This window comes from Lampetra planeri, chromosome 7 (genome assembly GCF_965212315.1).
Source record: "Lampetra planeri chromosome 7, kcLamPlan1.2.h2, whole genome shotgun sequence".
In the NCBI taxonomy this organism is placed as follows: Eukaryota; Metazoa; Chordata; class Hyperoartia; order Petromyzontiformes; family Petromyzontidae; genus Lampetra; species Lampetra planeri.
The window spans coordinates 5002269-5018999 of NC_136113.1; the positions used below are offsets into that span (position 1 = coordinate 5002269).

Genomic DNA, 16731 nt, shown 5'->3' on the forward strand with positions numbered 1-16731 from the left:
CGGTACCCTGTAAAGATGGAGCAGCAAAGCGCACGCGGCGCAGTCTCAAGCTCTAAACTTCAAACGTCGTTCAAAAATTCAACCCTTCTACAGCACTGGCTCAAGTTCGAGCCAGAACGAGCATCGTCTCGTTGGCTGGTGGCTGTGGCCAACGAGGGCTCAACGGCAGGCAGGGCTGAGCTCAACAGGTATATTTAAAATGCCACATGGCCCCCCTAACCGGGAGGGAAGGAGACGAGCAAATGTTTGATCGCTCGTTAATGATTATCCTCCGTTATCGGCCCACGTAGTTTGGGAAGCGGGCGGGGTGCGGGGGGGGGGCACGTTATATCAGCAGAGCGCACCTCCCTACGAGAGGGAGTCCGGGCAGAGTCGGTGAGTGAGTTGAGCGAGTGGGCGAGTGCGTGCGTGAGTTCGGTGGGCTGGTGAGTGAGCGATTGACTGGGTGGATAAGGCGAGTCACTTAGTGGGTGAACAGGTGAGAGAGTGAACGGGTGAGTGAGTGAGAAAGCGAGTGAGTGGGTGTGTGGTAAGGCAAGCGATTCAATAACGGTTGAGTGAGCGGGTGGCAAAGCAAATGGGTCAATAAGTGGGTGAATAAGTGAGTGAGCGGTCGAGTGAGTGAGTGCGTCGAGGAGCAGGTGAGCGGATAAGCGGTATGTGAGCAGGTGAGCGGTCGAGTTGGTGAACGAGCAAGCCAGTGAATAGGCGAGTGAGGGATTGATGAGTGAGCAGCGAGCGAGCGAGCGATCGATTGAGCGAGCGATTGAGCAAGCGAGCGAGCGAGTGGGACCGACACGCAAGCGCGCGGGCGGTACCGGCTGGCACGGGACGGCCTCGTCATTCCAGCTGCTGGGTCTCTCGCCAGCCCCCCGGGGCAGCCTCACAACCGCCCAGAGTGAAGGTAAAACCAAAGTGGCGATGCCAGGGGCGAAGTCACGGCACACAAGTGCGTTTGCTAAATGTGGGCGAGGGCTGCCATAGCCGAGGATCAGACGCAGGGGAAACTGCCCAAGGTGCACTCGGAGGTTCGAGTCTCCTCGCTTGCGATGACTAAACGTTCAGCTCAGGAAGTAGATTTGCCGCACGCGAGTAATTAATAACCACAAGCGGTGTCCTTGGCAACACGGCTCCGTGTGAATTGGGATGTCGCACCATCTGTTAATCTGACGGTGTGTGCGTGTGCCCTTATCGAGAAAACGCACGCAAATGTACACTTCTAGACGGAAATTAGAAACATCAGGTGAGGAATAAAAAAGTGCTCTACAGATGGGGCTGTTGGAAATTATTATTTTTGAAACAGTTCATGGCTTCGACAAAAAGAAAATGCCCAAGACGACAAAACCTGGGTGTGGTAGAACAAGTTTACATAACTCGTGGTGGCGAGAACTTTGCTCCGTGGTCGTTACAACGGCGGCAGTTGCTTTATTGCCCCAACCCCCCCACCGCGATAAGGCCCTCTCCGGCACGATGGAGCATGTACCGCGGGTCACAAGGACAGCGGAGAACAGCCACTTTTACAAGCTCCCAAAGCCAGCCGTTGCGACAGGGATCGGGTCGTAAAGCGCATGGTCCACGTTTAACAACCCACGCGGCTCGCAGTTGAACATTGGGGCTCGTGTCTACAGCAACAGGTCTCTTAGCAGGGAAGGCGAAGGCACCTTTTGGAATTGTGTGCATTTGCAATATTAGGCCAAAATGGAGGCTTCGATGGACGTACTAACCACTCCCCCTCGCTGCTTCAGCAGCAGGGTTTAAAGTCCGTGCTTAATTAGGTTGTGTGCCAACGCTGTGCGTTGCACAAGCGCTCACGGCTCCCCAAGTCCCACACCCACCATTTAGGGGCCTCGCCGGGTTGCCGTCGTCGTCATGTTTAGACTTTGAGCCCGGGCGCCCGTGTGCCGGCTCACCTGATTGTGCCCGGTGGGGACGTGTTTGACTGTGGCTGCTGTAGAAACCCACTGGTGGAGCCCTTCCTGTTGCCACAGGTGGTGGCCACGGAGAGTCGCAGTGTAAGTGGCGATGTGGAGAGTGCGTAGAATTTCGGCGAGTCGGCTGCAGAGCCATCTGTATGGATAACTGAGCTTGTGTGTGGATTTCATTAGTTTACTTTGACTTCCCTCCCACATGGAAAGGAAGAAATAGCCAAGAAAGAATTTGGCCTTGAATAAACGATGTCAATATTACCCTTGATCGATTACTAAACGAGACTGCAATCTGCCTTCGTGAGTTAATCGCTTGTCGGTGTCAGATGCGGCGGCGTTAGTGCGCGTGTGTGCGTTCGCGCCAAGAGAAAGTCGAGGGTCGGAGCGTGTTTTCCTCCGCAGGATGGCGGCACTGGCGGCCACGAAAAGAAGGCATCGCCTACGACACACAAGCAGCTGTTTGTGCCACCCACAGTGTGCATCAGGTGTAACAGCAACTCCATGTGGATGTTCCATCGCTCCCAGTGGAGTTACTGTTACTTTTGATGGACATTCACTTGAACATCGACTGCTGCCACAATGTATCATCATCACGAGGCCGTAGCCACCAGGGCTACGGCCTCGTAATTCCTGCAGGCAGGACGAGTGAAATGTATAATACGTTAAGACCTTTTTGTGCAGACGGTGTTCGTGTGCGGTTAGCATGTTTTGACTTAAAATTTTCGTGACTGCAGAAATTAATATTCTTGGTTCTTTCGGTAAAGTCACGTAGGTAGAAAATAGAATGTAAATAAAAAAATTCATTAAAAATAAAAGTAAAAAACCACGACGTTTTATTTATTTTTACATTTTAATTTAATTTTTATTTTCTATCTATGTGACTTTACCGAAAGAACCATGAATAGGTTAGCATGTTCTCTGCGTACCCTCGGGGCCTGATTCAAGTGTAATGAAATGTTATATTGTCGGATTTTTCAGTGAAAATGTGGCGATGTCTCCACCACCAGCAGCGGGGGATACAAACAGTCAATGCAATGCGTTTCAGCCATCGTTAAAGACAAGCATTTTTGGGCCCTGTTATAAAAAAAAGAACAGCTCAAGTCGCTTTACCTTTTTAAATTGTACCGCTTTTAAATGACAAACCGATGGAAATGTTCAATTAAGGTGGTCAACGCAACGAGCCAGTGGTGGCCCTACGCGTGCTCCCAGTGTCGTCCGTGCGTCGTCATCGTGCAGCAACGCTGCCCCTGCAAGTCACCCAAGAGGCTTCGAGGCCGGGCCTTGACCTATGAATTGACAGCCGGCGGCCACCGCATTTCGCCTGTCAGTTTCACAGGTCAAGCCACGGCCTCCGACCATTTCCTCGGCCGACCCGGTACAGCGCCCCCCTCAGGGCAAAGTTGCACCCACGGCGGGCAGACTCATCAGGGTGCTGCCCTGTCTGCAGCACAACTGCCTCTTGGCTGGGTTGAGATTGGTTGCTGGCAAAGTGTGGAGATACCGATTTATCATTTACCGTATTTCCGATTAAATTTATAAAAAATTGCTACAGTTTAAAAAATATATTGTTCATGTAGTGCTTATTAAACACGTTTTTCTGAATAAAATGTTTACCTGTTTAAAACATTGTCATCGTGTCGAGTGCAAGTAAATGTATGGTATCTGTCCAATTAACTTTCTACGAGCTTTTTACATGAATGACAATTTTTCAAGCCAACGCTAAAATTAAAACCCAAGGATTGGTGTGCTCTTGAGCATTTAAATGCTACATCTGCAAGATAATGTATTGTGTACATATACACACACATATGAAAACTATAACAAATTCAGTCAATACGTGCCATCCTGTACACTGGAACCAAACTTAACGTAAATTATGCGCAACGCTAAGCGACACCTGAGTTGTCGCGCTGGCCGTTTTTGCTTAGCAACTCAAAGCGTTCGACGAAAGACGCATGGGGGCAGTCAGAACTTGGCCGAAGTGAACAAACAGGTTTGCACATTCCTGGATCCATGGTAGGTGGGGGGATATCGCTACGCCCCGTAGACTGTTCCAAGACAATGGCAGTTTCTGGTCAGTCAGTCAGGCCAACAGGAGTGGCAAACGTGGTGGAAGACACGGACCGAGCCCGAACAGCGACCGCCCGTGCAACGCAAATACGTCGCCATTCTCGGGGTAATGAGCCGGTCTGAACGACTGTGGACACGAATCGTAATGCCACCAGCGAGAAAGGTGGCAATTACTGTACGGGTTCTCCACGTGCGGTCATGCCACGACTCGCCACGAGATTCAGGACACCTCACAGTGATGGTAAGTTAATCGCCGCGGCCCTGTGACGCGATGGAATCTCATATATAGTAAGGTTATGTTAATTTGTTGCATACTGTGCAGTGATGCAGACATTAAACGTGCTGTTAAGTTATTCACAAGAATAAATCATTGTGTATGTTGCATACCTAGAGAATAAAATGTTAAAATACCAAATTAAATGCGTTAACACAGCCCGTTGCCAATCCACTACCGGATGAAGGCCTCTCCATGCCGTGTTGATCATGGGAGCTATTTGACCATACTTCACCTCGCTAGTCAGTGTGGGTTGGTGATGGGTGATGGGTGATGGCAACTCAGGACCGGTTCAGATATCAATCGCCGCTGATGCTAGCCATGGCCGGGAATGTAATTCAGATGGCCGTGTTCATAACGGCTTTCATGGGTTAATTACTTCACTTTAACATAACTTTGAACGTCAATTATGGCTAAAGCCAGGCTCCATAGCTTGCTCTGCTGTTGGGAAAACAGCAACGGATTGCCCATTTACAGAAAACACTCACCCCCTCTGGTCAACTCGACTAATCAAATATATTACAAAACGGCAACAGCTTAATCATTCACATCGCTCATTACTATACAGGTGAGATATCAAATCGCTCGCTGGATCGCCCCGAATCACCACAGATCACTTGGGATCACCCCAGATCACGGCAGATCAGCCCAAAACACCCCAGATTACCGTGCATCAGATCAGATCAGCCCAGACCACCCACATCTCCTTCGATAATTCGAAGCTGGTTGCAGAGTTTTGCTGTTCTAATCTGGCAGGCCGCCCTGGTTAATACTGTGCGTATTACCCATAAAACACACGCCATATTCTTCACTTATTTACGAAACTCATAACAGCAATCATCGCCAACCTAATGCGGAAAAGAGCGTAGAAACTCTACAACACACTCCTGGGCAGACACGTGGAATGACAATGACGAAACAACCTCAAAATGTCCCAGAGATTGCCCCAAATTACTCAGTAACCAACCCCGATCAGCTCTCATCGCCCCGGCCTTGTTCGGTCCACCACGGCCCAGCTCGGCCTACCAGCCGAGCGCGCCCACCGTCGCGCCGTGTGGAAACACTCACTTGTTGATGAGCGGCTCCCGCGTCTGGCGGTTGTAGAAGACTGGGATGGGGACGCCCCAGCAGCGTTGGCGGGAGATGCACCAGAAGGAGCGGCGATCAAGAGCGGCCTGCACGCCCCCGCTGGACGCGCTCGGCACCACCTTCACCTTCTTCAGCACTTCCTGCGGGGCGTCAGTGTCGCGCAGCAGTGCAGGGATTAATGGTGCCGTTAACGCCGCTTGCGCCCGCACGTACACGCTCTGCATTCATTAGAGATCCAAATTTGATTTATTGTTCAAATGAGCATTGACGCGGTGCTCGTCTCCTGTTTACTGCCCCCAAACCAGTGGTGGAAATTCCACGTTCCTATGGCAAGCGCGAGTCCCTAGATCGGTCAACAACTGTTGACGTCACCACAAAGTGAAACTCATATAATTATTGACCCCGGAGGGATGATGAGCCAAGTCAACCCCCAACGGGGATTTGAATTTCCAATTTTGCGATTGCGAGCCGCTCACTCTACCTGCCGAGCCACCTGGCCAAGTTATGTCAGAGAATAAACAATGTTTACACCATTGGAACCTCATTTGCCAGTAAAAAATATGATAATTGGTTTTTTACCCTTTTATCTGGCAACAAAACTGACACCTTTTTTACAAGGAGTCATGTTTGCATAGACCACAATACCTGCAGTCATAATGCAAACAAAAAACATAACATAAACATAACGTTATGTTTTTGTTTGCATTATGACTGCAGGTATTGTGGTCTATGCAAACATGACTCCTTGTAAAAAAGGTGTCAGTTGTGTTGCCAGATAAAAGGGTAAAAAACCAATAATAATAAACAATGTATTGGCCAATGCTGCTGCGTTGGTAGTGGTGCAAAAGCACAAATAGCAAAATAAACCTCAAACACATTTTTCAATAACACTGTGGGGCCTTAAATGGAAAATATATAATAGGCAACATTTCGGCAATGGCCCATTATGTGCTACAAAAAAAGGTCCCATGTCATGTTATTTCGTTTTTTTGTTTTTAGGCACTATTATCGACGAATATGTTGAGGTTTTTTTTAATATCAGAGATCACTTGAATTTATACCTGTACACAGCCACAAAAATATGCACCCAGGATCCCAGAAGATGGCAGCACATCAGTGGATTGAATCTACACGTGCAGAGCTTGGAATATTATGCCCCCATGTGCGTAGCTCCTGTAGGGGTACTCCAGTTTCCTCCCGCATGCTAGATGCATGTTAAAATCAATTTGTCGAACAAGTGTCGCTTTACTGGATATCCATACTCTTTGGTTCTTTCGGTAAAGTTACGTAGGTAGAAAAAGATAATAGATCCCGACGTTTCGATCGCAACAACAAGCGACCGTCTTCAGGTGAGAGAATTAGACTGCTGTGGACGAGGCATTATATTGACCCGAGAGGGGGGGGGGGAGGGGGGGTTGCCGCATCTGGCAAGAGGGTGGGGCCAGCGATTGTGAGAGATTGACTAGAGGGCATGTGAGCATGAGAGTGCAATCCAAAGGACATGTGAACACCTGAAGACGGTCGCTTGTTGTTGCGATCAAAAGGTCGTGATATATTTGATTTTCTACCTACGTGACTTGACCGAAAGAACCAAAGAGTATGGCTTCCTGCAGTCACGAAAGCTTCAAATCAAGACTTTACTGGATAATAAAATACATTATCACGGACTGTCAGCCACCACCAATTAAGGCTGCTACAGCGCACAAGGAGAGGGGCCCAGTGCCATGCCCAGCCACCTTTTATCTTTCCACAAAGCCTGAAAGTGCATTCATTTTTGGCTGGGTCAACCTTGCCAGGTTCAGATACCAAATACAAATGTCCTTGATGAATGTGGCTTGGAATTTAACCAGGATTGCTGTGACAGTGCATTAACTACTGCCACCTTATGAGCACATGGCCACACACATAATGAAACAAATACAAAGACCCCCGATTTAGCCTCAAACACAAGTGCTGCTAGTAAGCACCTCTTAAAAGCTGACACAGCACACAAGGGGCATATGCGGCCAGCCACATGCCAGGCTACTTTTGTGCGTATACACCACACCAGGTACTATTAAAAGGCTGAGTCGACCTATAGGAAGCCCATTAGAAGTTATGATACTACTTACCAATTCGGAATCAAGAAATTGACATTGAGTTGCCGGGGTTTGTAGCGCTGTGCACTAACTACTGTCCCACCGCTCCTCACAATCACAAACACACAGAAACATGTGCTCACACAAAGACCAAGACACATGCGCTCACACAAAAGAAAAAGATCCCCCGTATAGCCTTAACAGACTGTTGGGGAAAGTGCTGTAAGCGAGCACCTATGAAGGCCAGCACGGCACACAAAGGGGTAGGTGGCCAGCACCACGCATGACCGCCTTTGTCTCCCAAGTGGCAATGTTCGCACACAGCACTAGGTACTCATTTGAGGCTGAGTTGACCTCAGGGAGGCCCAGGACCAGTACAGATAATCGTCATTGGTGTTAGCAGTGAGCGAGAATTGAACTCGGGTCGCCGGGTTCGTAGTGCAGTGTGCTAACCACTACATTACTGCTCCCCACACACGCATACAAACACACGCTCACACAGATGACACAAGACACACACTCACACACAAATGGAAGGGCGTGCACGTGCCTGGGCGCGATCCCGCAGCGTGTCAGTGTTGATGAACCACTGGCTGCTGGCGCGCACCAGCACAGGCTGGTGGCTGCGCCAGTCGTAGGGGTAGCTGTGCACGCAGGCGGCCTCGTGCAGCAGGCAGCCCGCCGCTCGCAGCTGCGCCACCACTGACGCCGCGCACAACAGCAACGCACGCGGGGGTCAGCACGGCTAGGAAACGGTGGTAAGTAAATCACAGCAAGTTGGCAGGCCCCTACATTATGGCGGCCTACACTTCAGTTCGGGAAAAATACTCGAAGAACGTGTGTGCACGGAAACACGCAAACACATTTCGCGAACAGTCTAACATACACAAACTAATTCTGGTGGTGCACAGCGTTAGGCTCTTTTCCGCTTTGGTTGCCAATCTTGCCCAAAATCTATCAGTGGGCCCCGGTGCAGTTGCCACTGGCTGGTGGGGCAGGATATGGAGGGCGCAACAGGGACCCACCAGCCTCGTTGCCCTCCTCCAGCACGGCCTTGCCCTGTAGCTCCTCCCCAGCCTCTGCTGTGAAGAGCCCCTCCTCGTCCACCAGGCTCCTCTACGCTCCGCACACGTCGTCGTCACCGCCACGCGCAGTCACATGAGACACACTTTAACTAGAGCTACGCGTGCTGCCCTTTGGTCAACCCACTGCTTAGCGAGGGCCTCCACACACTGTGCGTGTCGTGGTGGTTACTTGACCACACTTCAGCACTCTGGTCAGTGTGGGATGGCGAAGGCAGGGAGCACAGATGTGGTAGCCTACGGAAATCGATTTTTCTCCACTGCCCTTTATTTGCTCACCATGTAGTGTAGCCCCGCAGGAACCTATGACACTTATTTTGTCCATCGTGGTGTTAACCCACTCAAGCACTATCACGGCTCAAGTTCGGATTAGCTTCCAGGATACGACAAGATCGGGTGCATTCCGGGTGATCTGGTCATCGGCAGAACTACATGGTTTTGTTATTTTCACGTTCCATCCAAAAGGAACACCCTCACACTCATTGTGTTTAATTCATGTGGATAGCAGGGTGGGGGCATCATAACATTTCCATAGATAAAGTCAGACTGAAAGTACCACGTTGGTGATAACGTACGTGGCAACACAGTACTGAATACATCTCACCGCCGTAATACTGCCTTATTGTAGAGAAATAGAGGTTAAACACATTGGATACGTAAACATTCACCCCAAGTGATATATCATTGTCACGATTCGGGATGACAATTTGATTCGATAACCCAGTTTTTACACCGCCTCGTTTTTACACACCACGGGCAGCTTGTGCGCGACGGCCACGCTGAAGTCATCGGCGCCATGCGCGGGCGCCGTGTGCACCAGCCCCGTGCCCATCAGCATGGTGACGTGCGCGGCTGGCAGCAGCGGCGCTATCTTGCCGGCGATGGTGGGGTGGGAGCAGGCGCCGCCCTGCAAGTCGGACCCTGTACGCGACACGCACAGCCACAACGCCACGCCACGCTCAATTCAATCTGCCCTAGACTACCCACGTCACTTTCATATCCCCTGGCAACTGCCCCACTAACGAAGCGCCACGCTCAAGTCAGACTGCATTTGGCTATAGACAAGCATGAGTTGCGCAATATGCTAAGTTGCATGGATAAGGACAGCAGTCAGTACTAATCAGTGATAGGAGTCCTTCAGCAAGGAAAGCCTCACCGAGTCTCAAGACTCATTTTCAGGTGGAGGAAAACAAAGGGAAATGTTCTAAATTCTCCACGAGGATTTTTGTATGTTGTAGCCAGGAGAAACCTGGAGCATCCAGATAGAAACCCTGCCTTGGGTTTTTATTTTGAGTGCTCCAGGTTTTCTAGCTCCAACAAGTCAAAGGTGACTCAAATCTGTACCAATAAGTCTGCTGTACTGCTGGCTTCTTTGTAGCCTACAAGTTAGGCATGTCAGGCGCATGATAACCTCGGCATGGTCCACCTCTAAAGCACTGTATTACAGGTGTGCACCACCTCGCCCAGAGGCTATACCACTTTAACACGGCTGCATTGAGCTGGGGCACTGTCCAGTCAACATGTCCTCAGATCAAAGTCCACACAGCACTGCCTATGTGGTTATTGGGCAACAGGTGCAAGGCCTATTGGCAAGGTAAGGTTTTCAGTTAATTTTATATTTTAAGAAAGGAAGCACTCAACTCTTACACTCACGGAGTAGTTATACAACCTTAGACTTTGTTAGCCTCAATATTACAGACTCTATGGTACGGCTGTGCTTCAAAGGTCACTTTATACAATTCCACGGCAGTATGCACAATGGTAAAACCATTATATTGCTTATCGGTCTTCACCATTAAAATTGCATAAGAGGCAGGTCATGTGTAGAACATATTGTTTTATGACGCCGTCAACGTGCGCCATTATAAAACGTAGCCTTTCGCACTTGCAGCATCAGCATACGGGCCTGTGTCATTTATAGCTGCCAGACTATGAGCGCAATATCACATTTATTTTAAAAAGCTAAAATGACGCCACTGCGCAGGTAGGGTAGGGTGCGAGGGCACCGGCTTGCCGCTGGCACTGTGTGCCGCGTCGACGCACCAGCGAAGGTGTGCAACGTTTCCAGCGTGGTGCGGAGGGCCGTGGCCAAGCTCTCCACTCTGTCTGCAGCCAACAGCAGCAGCTCCCCCGTCTGGCCGCACTTCACCACACTGTACCTGCTCGACACAAGGGGGTGTGCGGCATGCGATGGATCTGTGAAACAATGCGAACCTCTGGAAAATAAGTAAACACGAGCCCCGCTGCAGGGGTGAATTAAACTAAACATTTTTTTATTTTATGAGGTAAGGCCCACTAAACGATGTAATTAAACAAGATCCAACCAAATTGTTAATTAAATGCGTGGTTGTTTCCAAAACGGTGTTGATGAATGCTGTGGACCGCAAATGGCAAAACAATTAACATTATGTAAAAACAAAAAACATGTTTGAACGGGTATAGTGCTACAAATAATGAAACTTATTGAAATACAAAGCATGGTAATGCATTGAATTAGAATGCTCTTCATTTTTCCAGGAAAGCCTCAATAAAAGCAGGATGACAAATGTCTACATAAATCTTGACTTAAAGCTTTCGTGACTGCAGGAATTCATATTCAAGAATATAAATGTCTACATGTTCATGCCGATCAACAATACCTATCAGCTGAAATAATTCCACGGGCATTTATTTATTTATCACATGTATTGCTCAAGTCGGGTTACACGGAAGAAAATATTATGCCAACAGGCTGAAAAGGAAGCAAAAACATTCTCATTATATGATGGCAGCGAATACTTTCAGGTCTACCCTAAGGTATATTTCAAGTGTGCACAACAAACTGTGACCCATTATTAACAGGCGACTTACTTCGAGTTGGGCATAAAGCAGACGGCCTCGTTGGCCGGCAGGGTCCAGGGCTGGGTCGTCCATATCACCAGGCTCACTGTGGCATCGGGGCCTGCAACACAGCAGCACGCGTCATCATCGTTACACACAATCTGCAGCAACGAAAACGGGTCAATATCTGCACCTCGTTTCCCTGGGCTTTGTTTGTATTCGTAGTAATTATAGAAGCACTACATGTTTTTTTGTTTAAATTGTCCAGAGAATGTGAATGATGGGCCTTGGGCCCCCTGGAACCCATTGGTGATGCCCTGGCTTCTCCGGCTGTCCCTGGGAATTGTTGTTGCTGGTGTTGGGCTACGGTTAATTCATCCCAGCTTGTGCCAGGGTGATGATCTCTCTCCCCTCTCCCATGTTTTCCTGCTGCCCTGGATTCCGTGACGTCCTGCAACCCTAAAGTAGTTTTTACGTTTCATTTTTGAAAGCATGATTTGATACAATTTAATTTACATTCCACATGAATTGAAATTGTTGTTGTTGCTTCTGTTTCATGCCATTTGAAGTGTTGTTTATTGAGTGATTATACGTGAACGTATTGTGCATTTCTACTGCTCAATCGTGGGTTTTGATTAATCGTGAGATTTTCCGTCACGGACGCACAATGGCAGTGCGTGGCAGCCCCACAGATGGAAACGTTGTAGACATGGTGAAATGTTCCAGAATTACCTAAGAGAGACGCAAGCTTGGGCGGCACTTGAGCAAGGGGAAACTTGACGTGGACAGCCTTGCTGGTGTGCGCTGGGTTGTACTCCAACTCAGCCTCAGCGAGCGCCGTCCTGTGTACAGCCACCAGCTTCGTTACAACTTCACTCGCTGGCAATTGTGACACCCAAACAACTCGCGCAGTATGGTCACCAGTAGGACTGTAACGATGTGCCGAAGTATGGTCAAGTAACCCCCACAATAAGCATGACGGGGGGGAGGGGGAGTGAATTGTGGCAGGTCTAATGACCAGCCAACCCTTCGCGTCCACTTTGTGGCAGATCATTAACATCGCTGTGCAGATAACAAAAGGCACAAGCACCTCCATGCAGGTGCACGAAGGAAGTTGGGCACAGCACTCTAGGCATGTAACTATTCACCCCTCGTGCTATTCGGTGAATCGTCAACATTGTGGGCCACAGTTCATTGATCGTTTTTGTCTTATTTATCCTCCCTCATTTTTATTGTATGTTTAATCTTGTTCGGTCTATGAGGCTAAACATAGCATTTGCATAAAATGTGCCTCAAATTTAATTAATGCACGTTAATGTTGCATGCGTTATTAAACGCGTGTATTGTGAGCAAACAAATGGAATTTGATCAGTTAATCGCTATTCCCATACCCTCTCCTCAATGCAGCCAGATCAACAAACAACAAAAGCTTAACTCTTACCTTGTTGATGGAGACCAGAACACTGGCTTGTAATCTTGATATATGAAACCCTATGAAGCAAATCACACACAATAAAGCACGACAGAGAAAAGTGCTGTGGTACCATCAATTAGCAGCCATTAGGTTTTATTCAACTTTATCTCTGCTACAAAAAAAACTATCCTCACTTTCACTGCATGTGCACAGCAAGATGCAGAACGAGTCACATACGACACTGTGGCCAACTGCACACCTTTTCATGCATGCTGTAGAAGACCTTCAGCTGTTCGGCCTCATACTCCTTGCTGAACGTGTAGTAGCAATCGTCCTTCCAATTGGCCATAATGCCCCAACGGATGAAAGATGCTCGCTGCTTCTCAATCGCTTTCTCAGCAAACTCGCGAGCTGCACGGGAACATACAAAACCACATCAGCGCAGGCAGTGGCGACAGGACGCTGGAGCCCACCTGCTCATCACGTGTACAAGATGCGAATATAGCATAGGAGTGAAAACATTTGCTGTTCATGTGACAAATAAACAGGTAGATTTGTCAACGCTGACAAGGCACCATCGTATAAAATGCAATCTCCAACTATTAGTCAGTACATCTCTCTGCTCCGAAGAATAATCGCACAAAAAGTAAGTTTATTCTATGTACGTTTCCTGTATAAGACAGTGCGAACGATATTGTGATTTGTGTTTATGAGCATACAATCCTTGGCTATACAGTCTTTTAAATTATAATTACTCATGGACGGGACCTTGACAAACACGTTTAAGCGATTCTAGATTTGAAGTTTTCGTGACTGCAAGGATTTGGTTTTTTCGGTAAAGTCACATAGGTTTAAGCGAGGCAATTCAGAGTTGCAGTCGTACCCTTTTTCCGAATGTCAAGAGGCGAGAGAGTTTTGTCGTTGACCTCGCTCTCTGTCAGGGCCTTGAGTTCGATGGGCAGGCCATGGCAGTCCCAGCCAGGCACAAAGTGTACCTTGTAGCCTCTCATTACATAGTACCGATTCGTGATGTCCTTGAGGACCTGCAGACAGAGGAGCGAGCTCTTATTAATCTGTAATTATGCACGTAACAATTATTCACTTCCCCCACTATTGACTTGATTAAATTTTCATCATTTTAGACAGTGATTGGTCATCTCCTCTTTAGCGTCTCGTTATTTCTTGTTTTGCCTCATTTGTATGGTTTTGTTCACTCCATTAGCCTAATTGTTACATTAGCATATAATTTACATATTATTTTCAGGAACAATCAATCTATTCTCTTGTGTATTATTAAATACGGATAATTGAGTTTTAAGAATCATTCTTACTATAATAGGCCGCGCATAGGACATTTTACACGTATTACTTTAGCAAATATCGGAATATTTTTTTAAAGTGGTGTTTATAAATCGAAAATTCAGGTAGTATGGCTCTTAGTCAAACACCGTTCTCCTTGTTCAGGTCCTTGTCAAATTTGTCAGCTCACACTCTGCACCATTTTGCAATCATGTTACACAACCACCATAACAAACACAATTACACCGACAACCGCAATTACAACTTGATACTTGAAAAATGTTTCAAAAGTCCGCTGGCTACATGGGCTCCAACACAGAATAGCGCCCAAGTGGTGGCAATGGGCGACACTCAGTGGAGGCGCGGTGTAGGTCAGACAGGGCCCAACGTTGGCTGGCAGAGCTCTCACCCACCTTGTTGAGGACGTGGCCCACATGCGGATCCCCGTTAGCGTAGGGGGGGCCGTCGTGCAGACAGAATTCCTTCTTGGACTTCCTCTCCTTCTGCCATTCGTACAGTCCCGAGAAGTTGCACACCTGTATGGGACGACACGCGGGACACGCGCACATTTAGCTGGTGCAAACAAAAGCTCGGTGATCCGTTGCATAAAATATCTAAATGGATATGTTCCATTAGTTTCCCATGCAAATCCCTGTGAACTTACGTCATATTTTTTTTCAACGTTTGATTCTTTATATTTGTACGATATTCAACAAACTAGTTAATAACATTATTTAATATATTCTCAATTATCAACAACATATTCAATCATTTTCAAGAATAGGAAAAAATATTATGTTTGTTGCTGAAGTTTTAATCGTGACAACAGTATACGTTTGATAATCGAGGGCACATTAAATCAACAGGTATTAAACATAAATTTTGATTTAAAGCTTTCGTGACTGCAGGGATTAATATTCTTGGTTCTTTCGGTAAAGTCACGTAGAAGGGAAATAATAAAATAATATAAATATTATATTGACATTTAAATGCAGCATATTTGTATAAGTTTGATTGAATATGTTTAATACCTATTCTTGGTTCTTTTGGTAATATATTACTTTATTATTTCCCTTCTACGTGACTTTACCGAAAGAACCAAGAATAGGTATTAAACATATTCAATCAAACTTAGAAGGGAAATAATAAAGTAATATATATTACATTATTATTTCCCTTCTATGTGTCTTTACCGAAAGAACCAAGAATAGGTATTAAACATTCAATCAAACTTATACAAATATGCTGCATTCAAATGTCAGCTTTTCAACAGCTTGTGCCCACCGAATCGACGACATATTTAACATGCGCTGCTCCGTGCGCACGACATTTATTGCTACGTTCGATTATCTAAATCGTGCCATGCCTTACGGGGAATCTTTAATTCAGGAATTCGAATGCCACCGGCTCCAGACTGCTCCTCCCCACCTCAAGGGCGTTTGACAGGCATGGCAAGGCAACATTCGCTGCCCTCTCATAGGGCACTCCACACTGCCCCCCGTCTTGCCTGTGGCCTTCCGGCCCACATTGCGTGATTGCAAAAAGCAAAACGAGCTATGAATTGAGTGGCAGAGCGATCAGCATTAAAAAAAACGTTGCTGCGAGGGAATTGAGAGAATTAACCTCGCGGTCTGAAGGAGACGGTAACATCGAATCGGTGTGTGTCTTGCGTTTACACCGACACGCAGAAACAGTAATGGATTGAGACACTAATCTAGCCTGGCAGGCATAACATACGCGTCAGGAAGCTTACCACAAACTTTTGAAAGCGACGTTAGCAACTAAAATGTCAATGTAAAGCAAGCACTTGGCCTCGCGTTTCGGGAAGATTGAAACCCAATAACCCCACCAGCACCACCACCACCACCAGCGACCAAGACAAACTTCGTCACCACACAAATCTGCCCCCCACATACTCCATCCGCACCTCTTGCATCTCCATCTCTTTGTTGAGCAGCGCCTGCCCCGCCAGCTTCATGGGGAAGTCGGTGCGGGGCAGCGACACGGTGTCCCGGTACAGCGCGCCGTCCCCCCCCGCCGCCGAAGTGGCCTTGCTCCTGGGCAGGCGGCGCCAGGCAAGACCGAGGCCTCGGCCAGGCCGGAGAGCTGCAGGGCCCCAAGGCCGCCCCACGGTTTGCAGCAGACGAAGCGCGGACATTGTCGATCGCCTCGTCTCTCTCTGCTGCTGCTGTGGTGGTGGTTGTGTGAAATTATGTCCTCATGAGGAGGAGGTGGAGGTTGGTGTACGAGGTGCTGCTGTTGTTGCTGCTCAAGGGGCCGAGGCGTGCGAGGCGGATGAGGCGGAGTCGCCCTCGTGCGGTCACGGAGTGAACTCAAATTGTAGATTTGAAGCTTTCGTGACTGCAAGGATTCATACTCTTTGTACTCTTAGGTTTTTTCGGTAAAGTTACGTAGGTAAAAAGTAATTAATTTAAATTTTATTATTTTTTAATAGAAATATTTATATTATTACTTTTATTAATTAAACTTTTTTTTTTTAATATAAATATTTCTATCATTATATTCTCAGGTTTTTTCGGTAAAGTCACGTAGGTAAAACATTAAAAGTAATGAAAGTAAAATAAAACAAAACAAAAATAAAAATAAAATTCACGACGTTTCGGAGGCAACACAAGTCTCCGTCATCAGGTGGGACCGTCACAGCCAGATTAGCTGCATC

The 16731-nt window shown here is 47.5% G+C and overlaps 1 protein-coding gene and 1 long non-coding RNA gene across 2 annotated transcripts in view; one reads left to right on the forward strand and one right to left on the reverse strand.

Moving 5' to 3' along the window:
- The window catches only part of IARS2 (isoleucyl-tRNA synthetase 2, mitochondrial), a 27930-nt gene extending 11548 nt beyond the window's left edge, over nucleotides 1–16382 (reverse strand). The window contains exons 1-12 of the mRNA XM_078596054.1: nucleotides 15979–16382; nucleotides 14465–14587; nucleotides 13636–13795; nucleotides 13012–13163; nucleotides 12780–12829; nucleotides 12071–12180; nucleotides 11369–11459; nucleotides 10562–10677; nucleotides 9270–9439; nucleotides 8462–8552; nucleotides 7987–8138; nucleotides 5338–5498 (exon numbers count right to left, since the gene is read on the reverse strand). Coding sequence (XP_078452180.1) covers nucleotides 5338–5498; nucleotides 7987–8138; nucleotides 8462–8552; nucleotides 9270–9439; nucleotides 10562–10677; nucleotides 11369–11459; nucleotides 12071–12180; nucleotides 12780–12829; nucleotides 13012–13163; nucleotides 13636–13795; nucleotides 14465–14587; nucleotides 15979–16209 — 1607 coding nt within the window. The 5' untranslated portion in view covers nucleotides 16210–16382. The remainder of the gene's footprint in view (nucleotides 1–5337; nucleotides 5499–7986; nucleotides 8139–8461; nucleotides 8553–9269; nucleotides 9440–10561; nucleotides 10678–11368; nucleotides 11460–12070; nucleotides 12181–12779; nucleotides 12830–13011; nucleotides 13164–13635; nucleotides 13796–14464; nucleotides 14588–15978) is intronic.
- LOC144719829 (uncharacterized) lies at nucleotides 251–3553 on the forward strand. The gene is made up of 2 exons (XR_013585669.1): nucleotides 251–904; nucleotides 2328–3553. It is a non-coding gene; the product is annotated as an uncharacterized LOC144719829 (long non-coding RNA).
- Nucleotides 16383–16731: the final 349 nt, after the last annotated feature.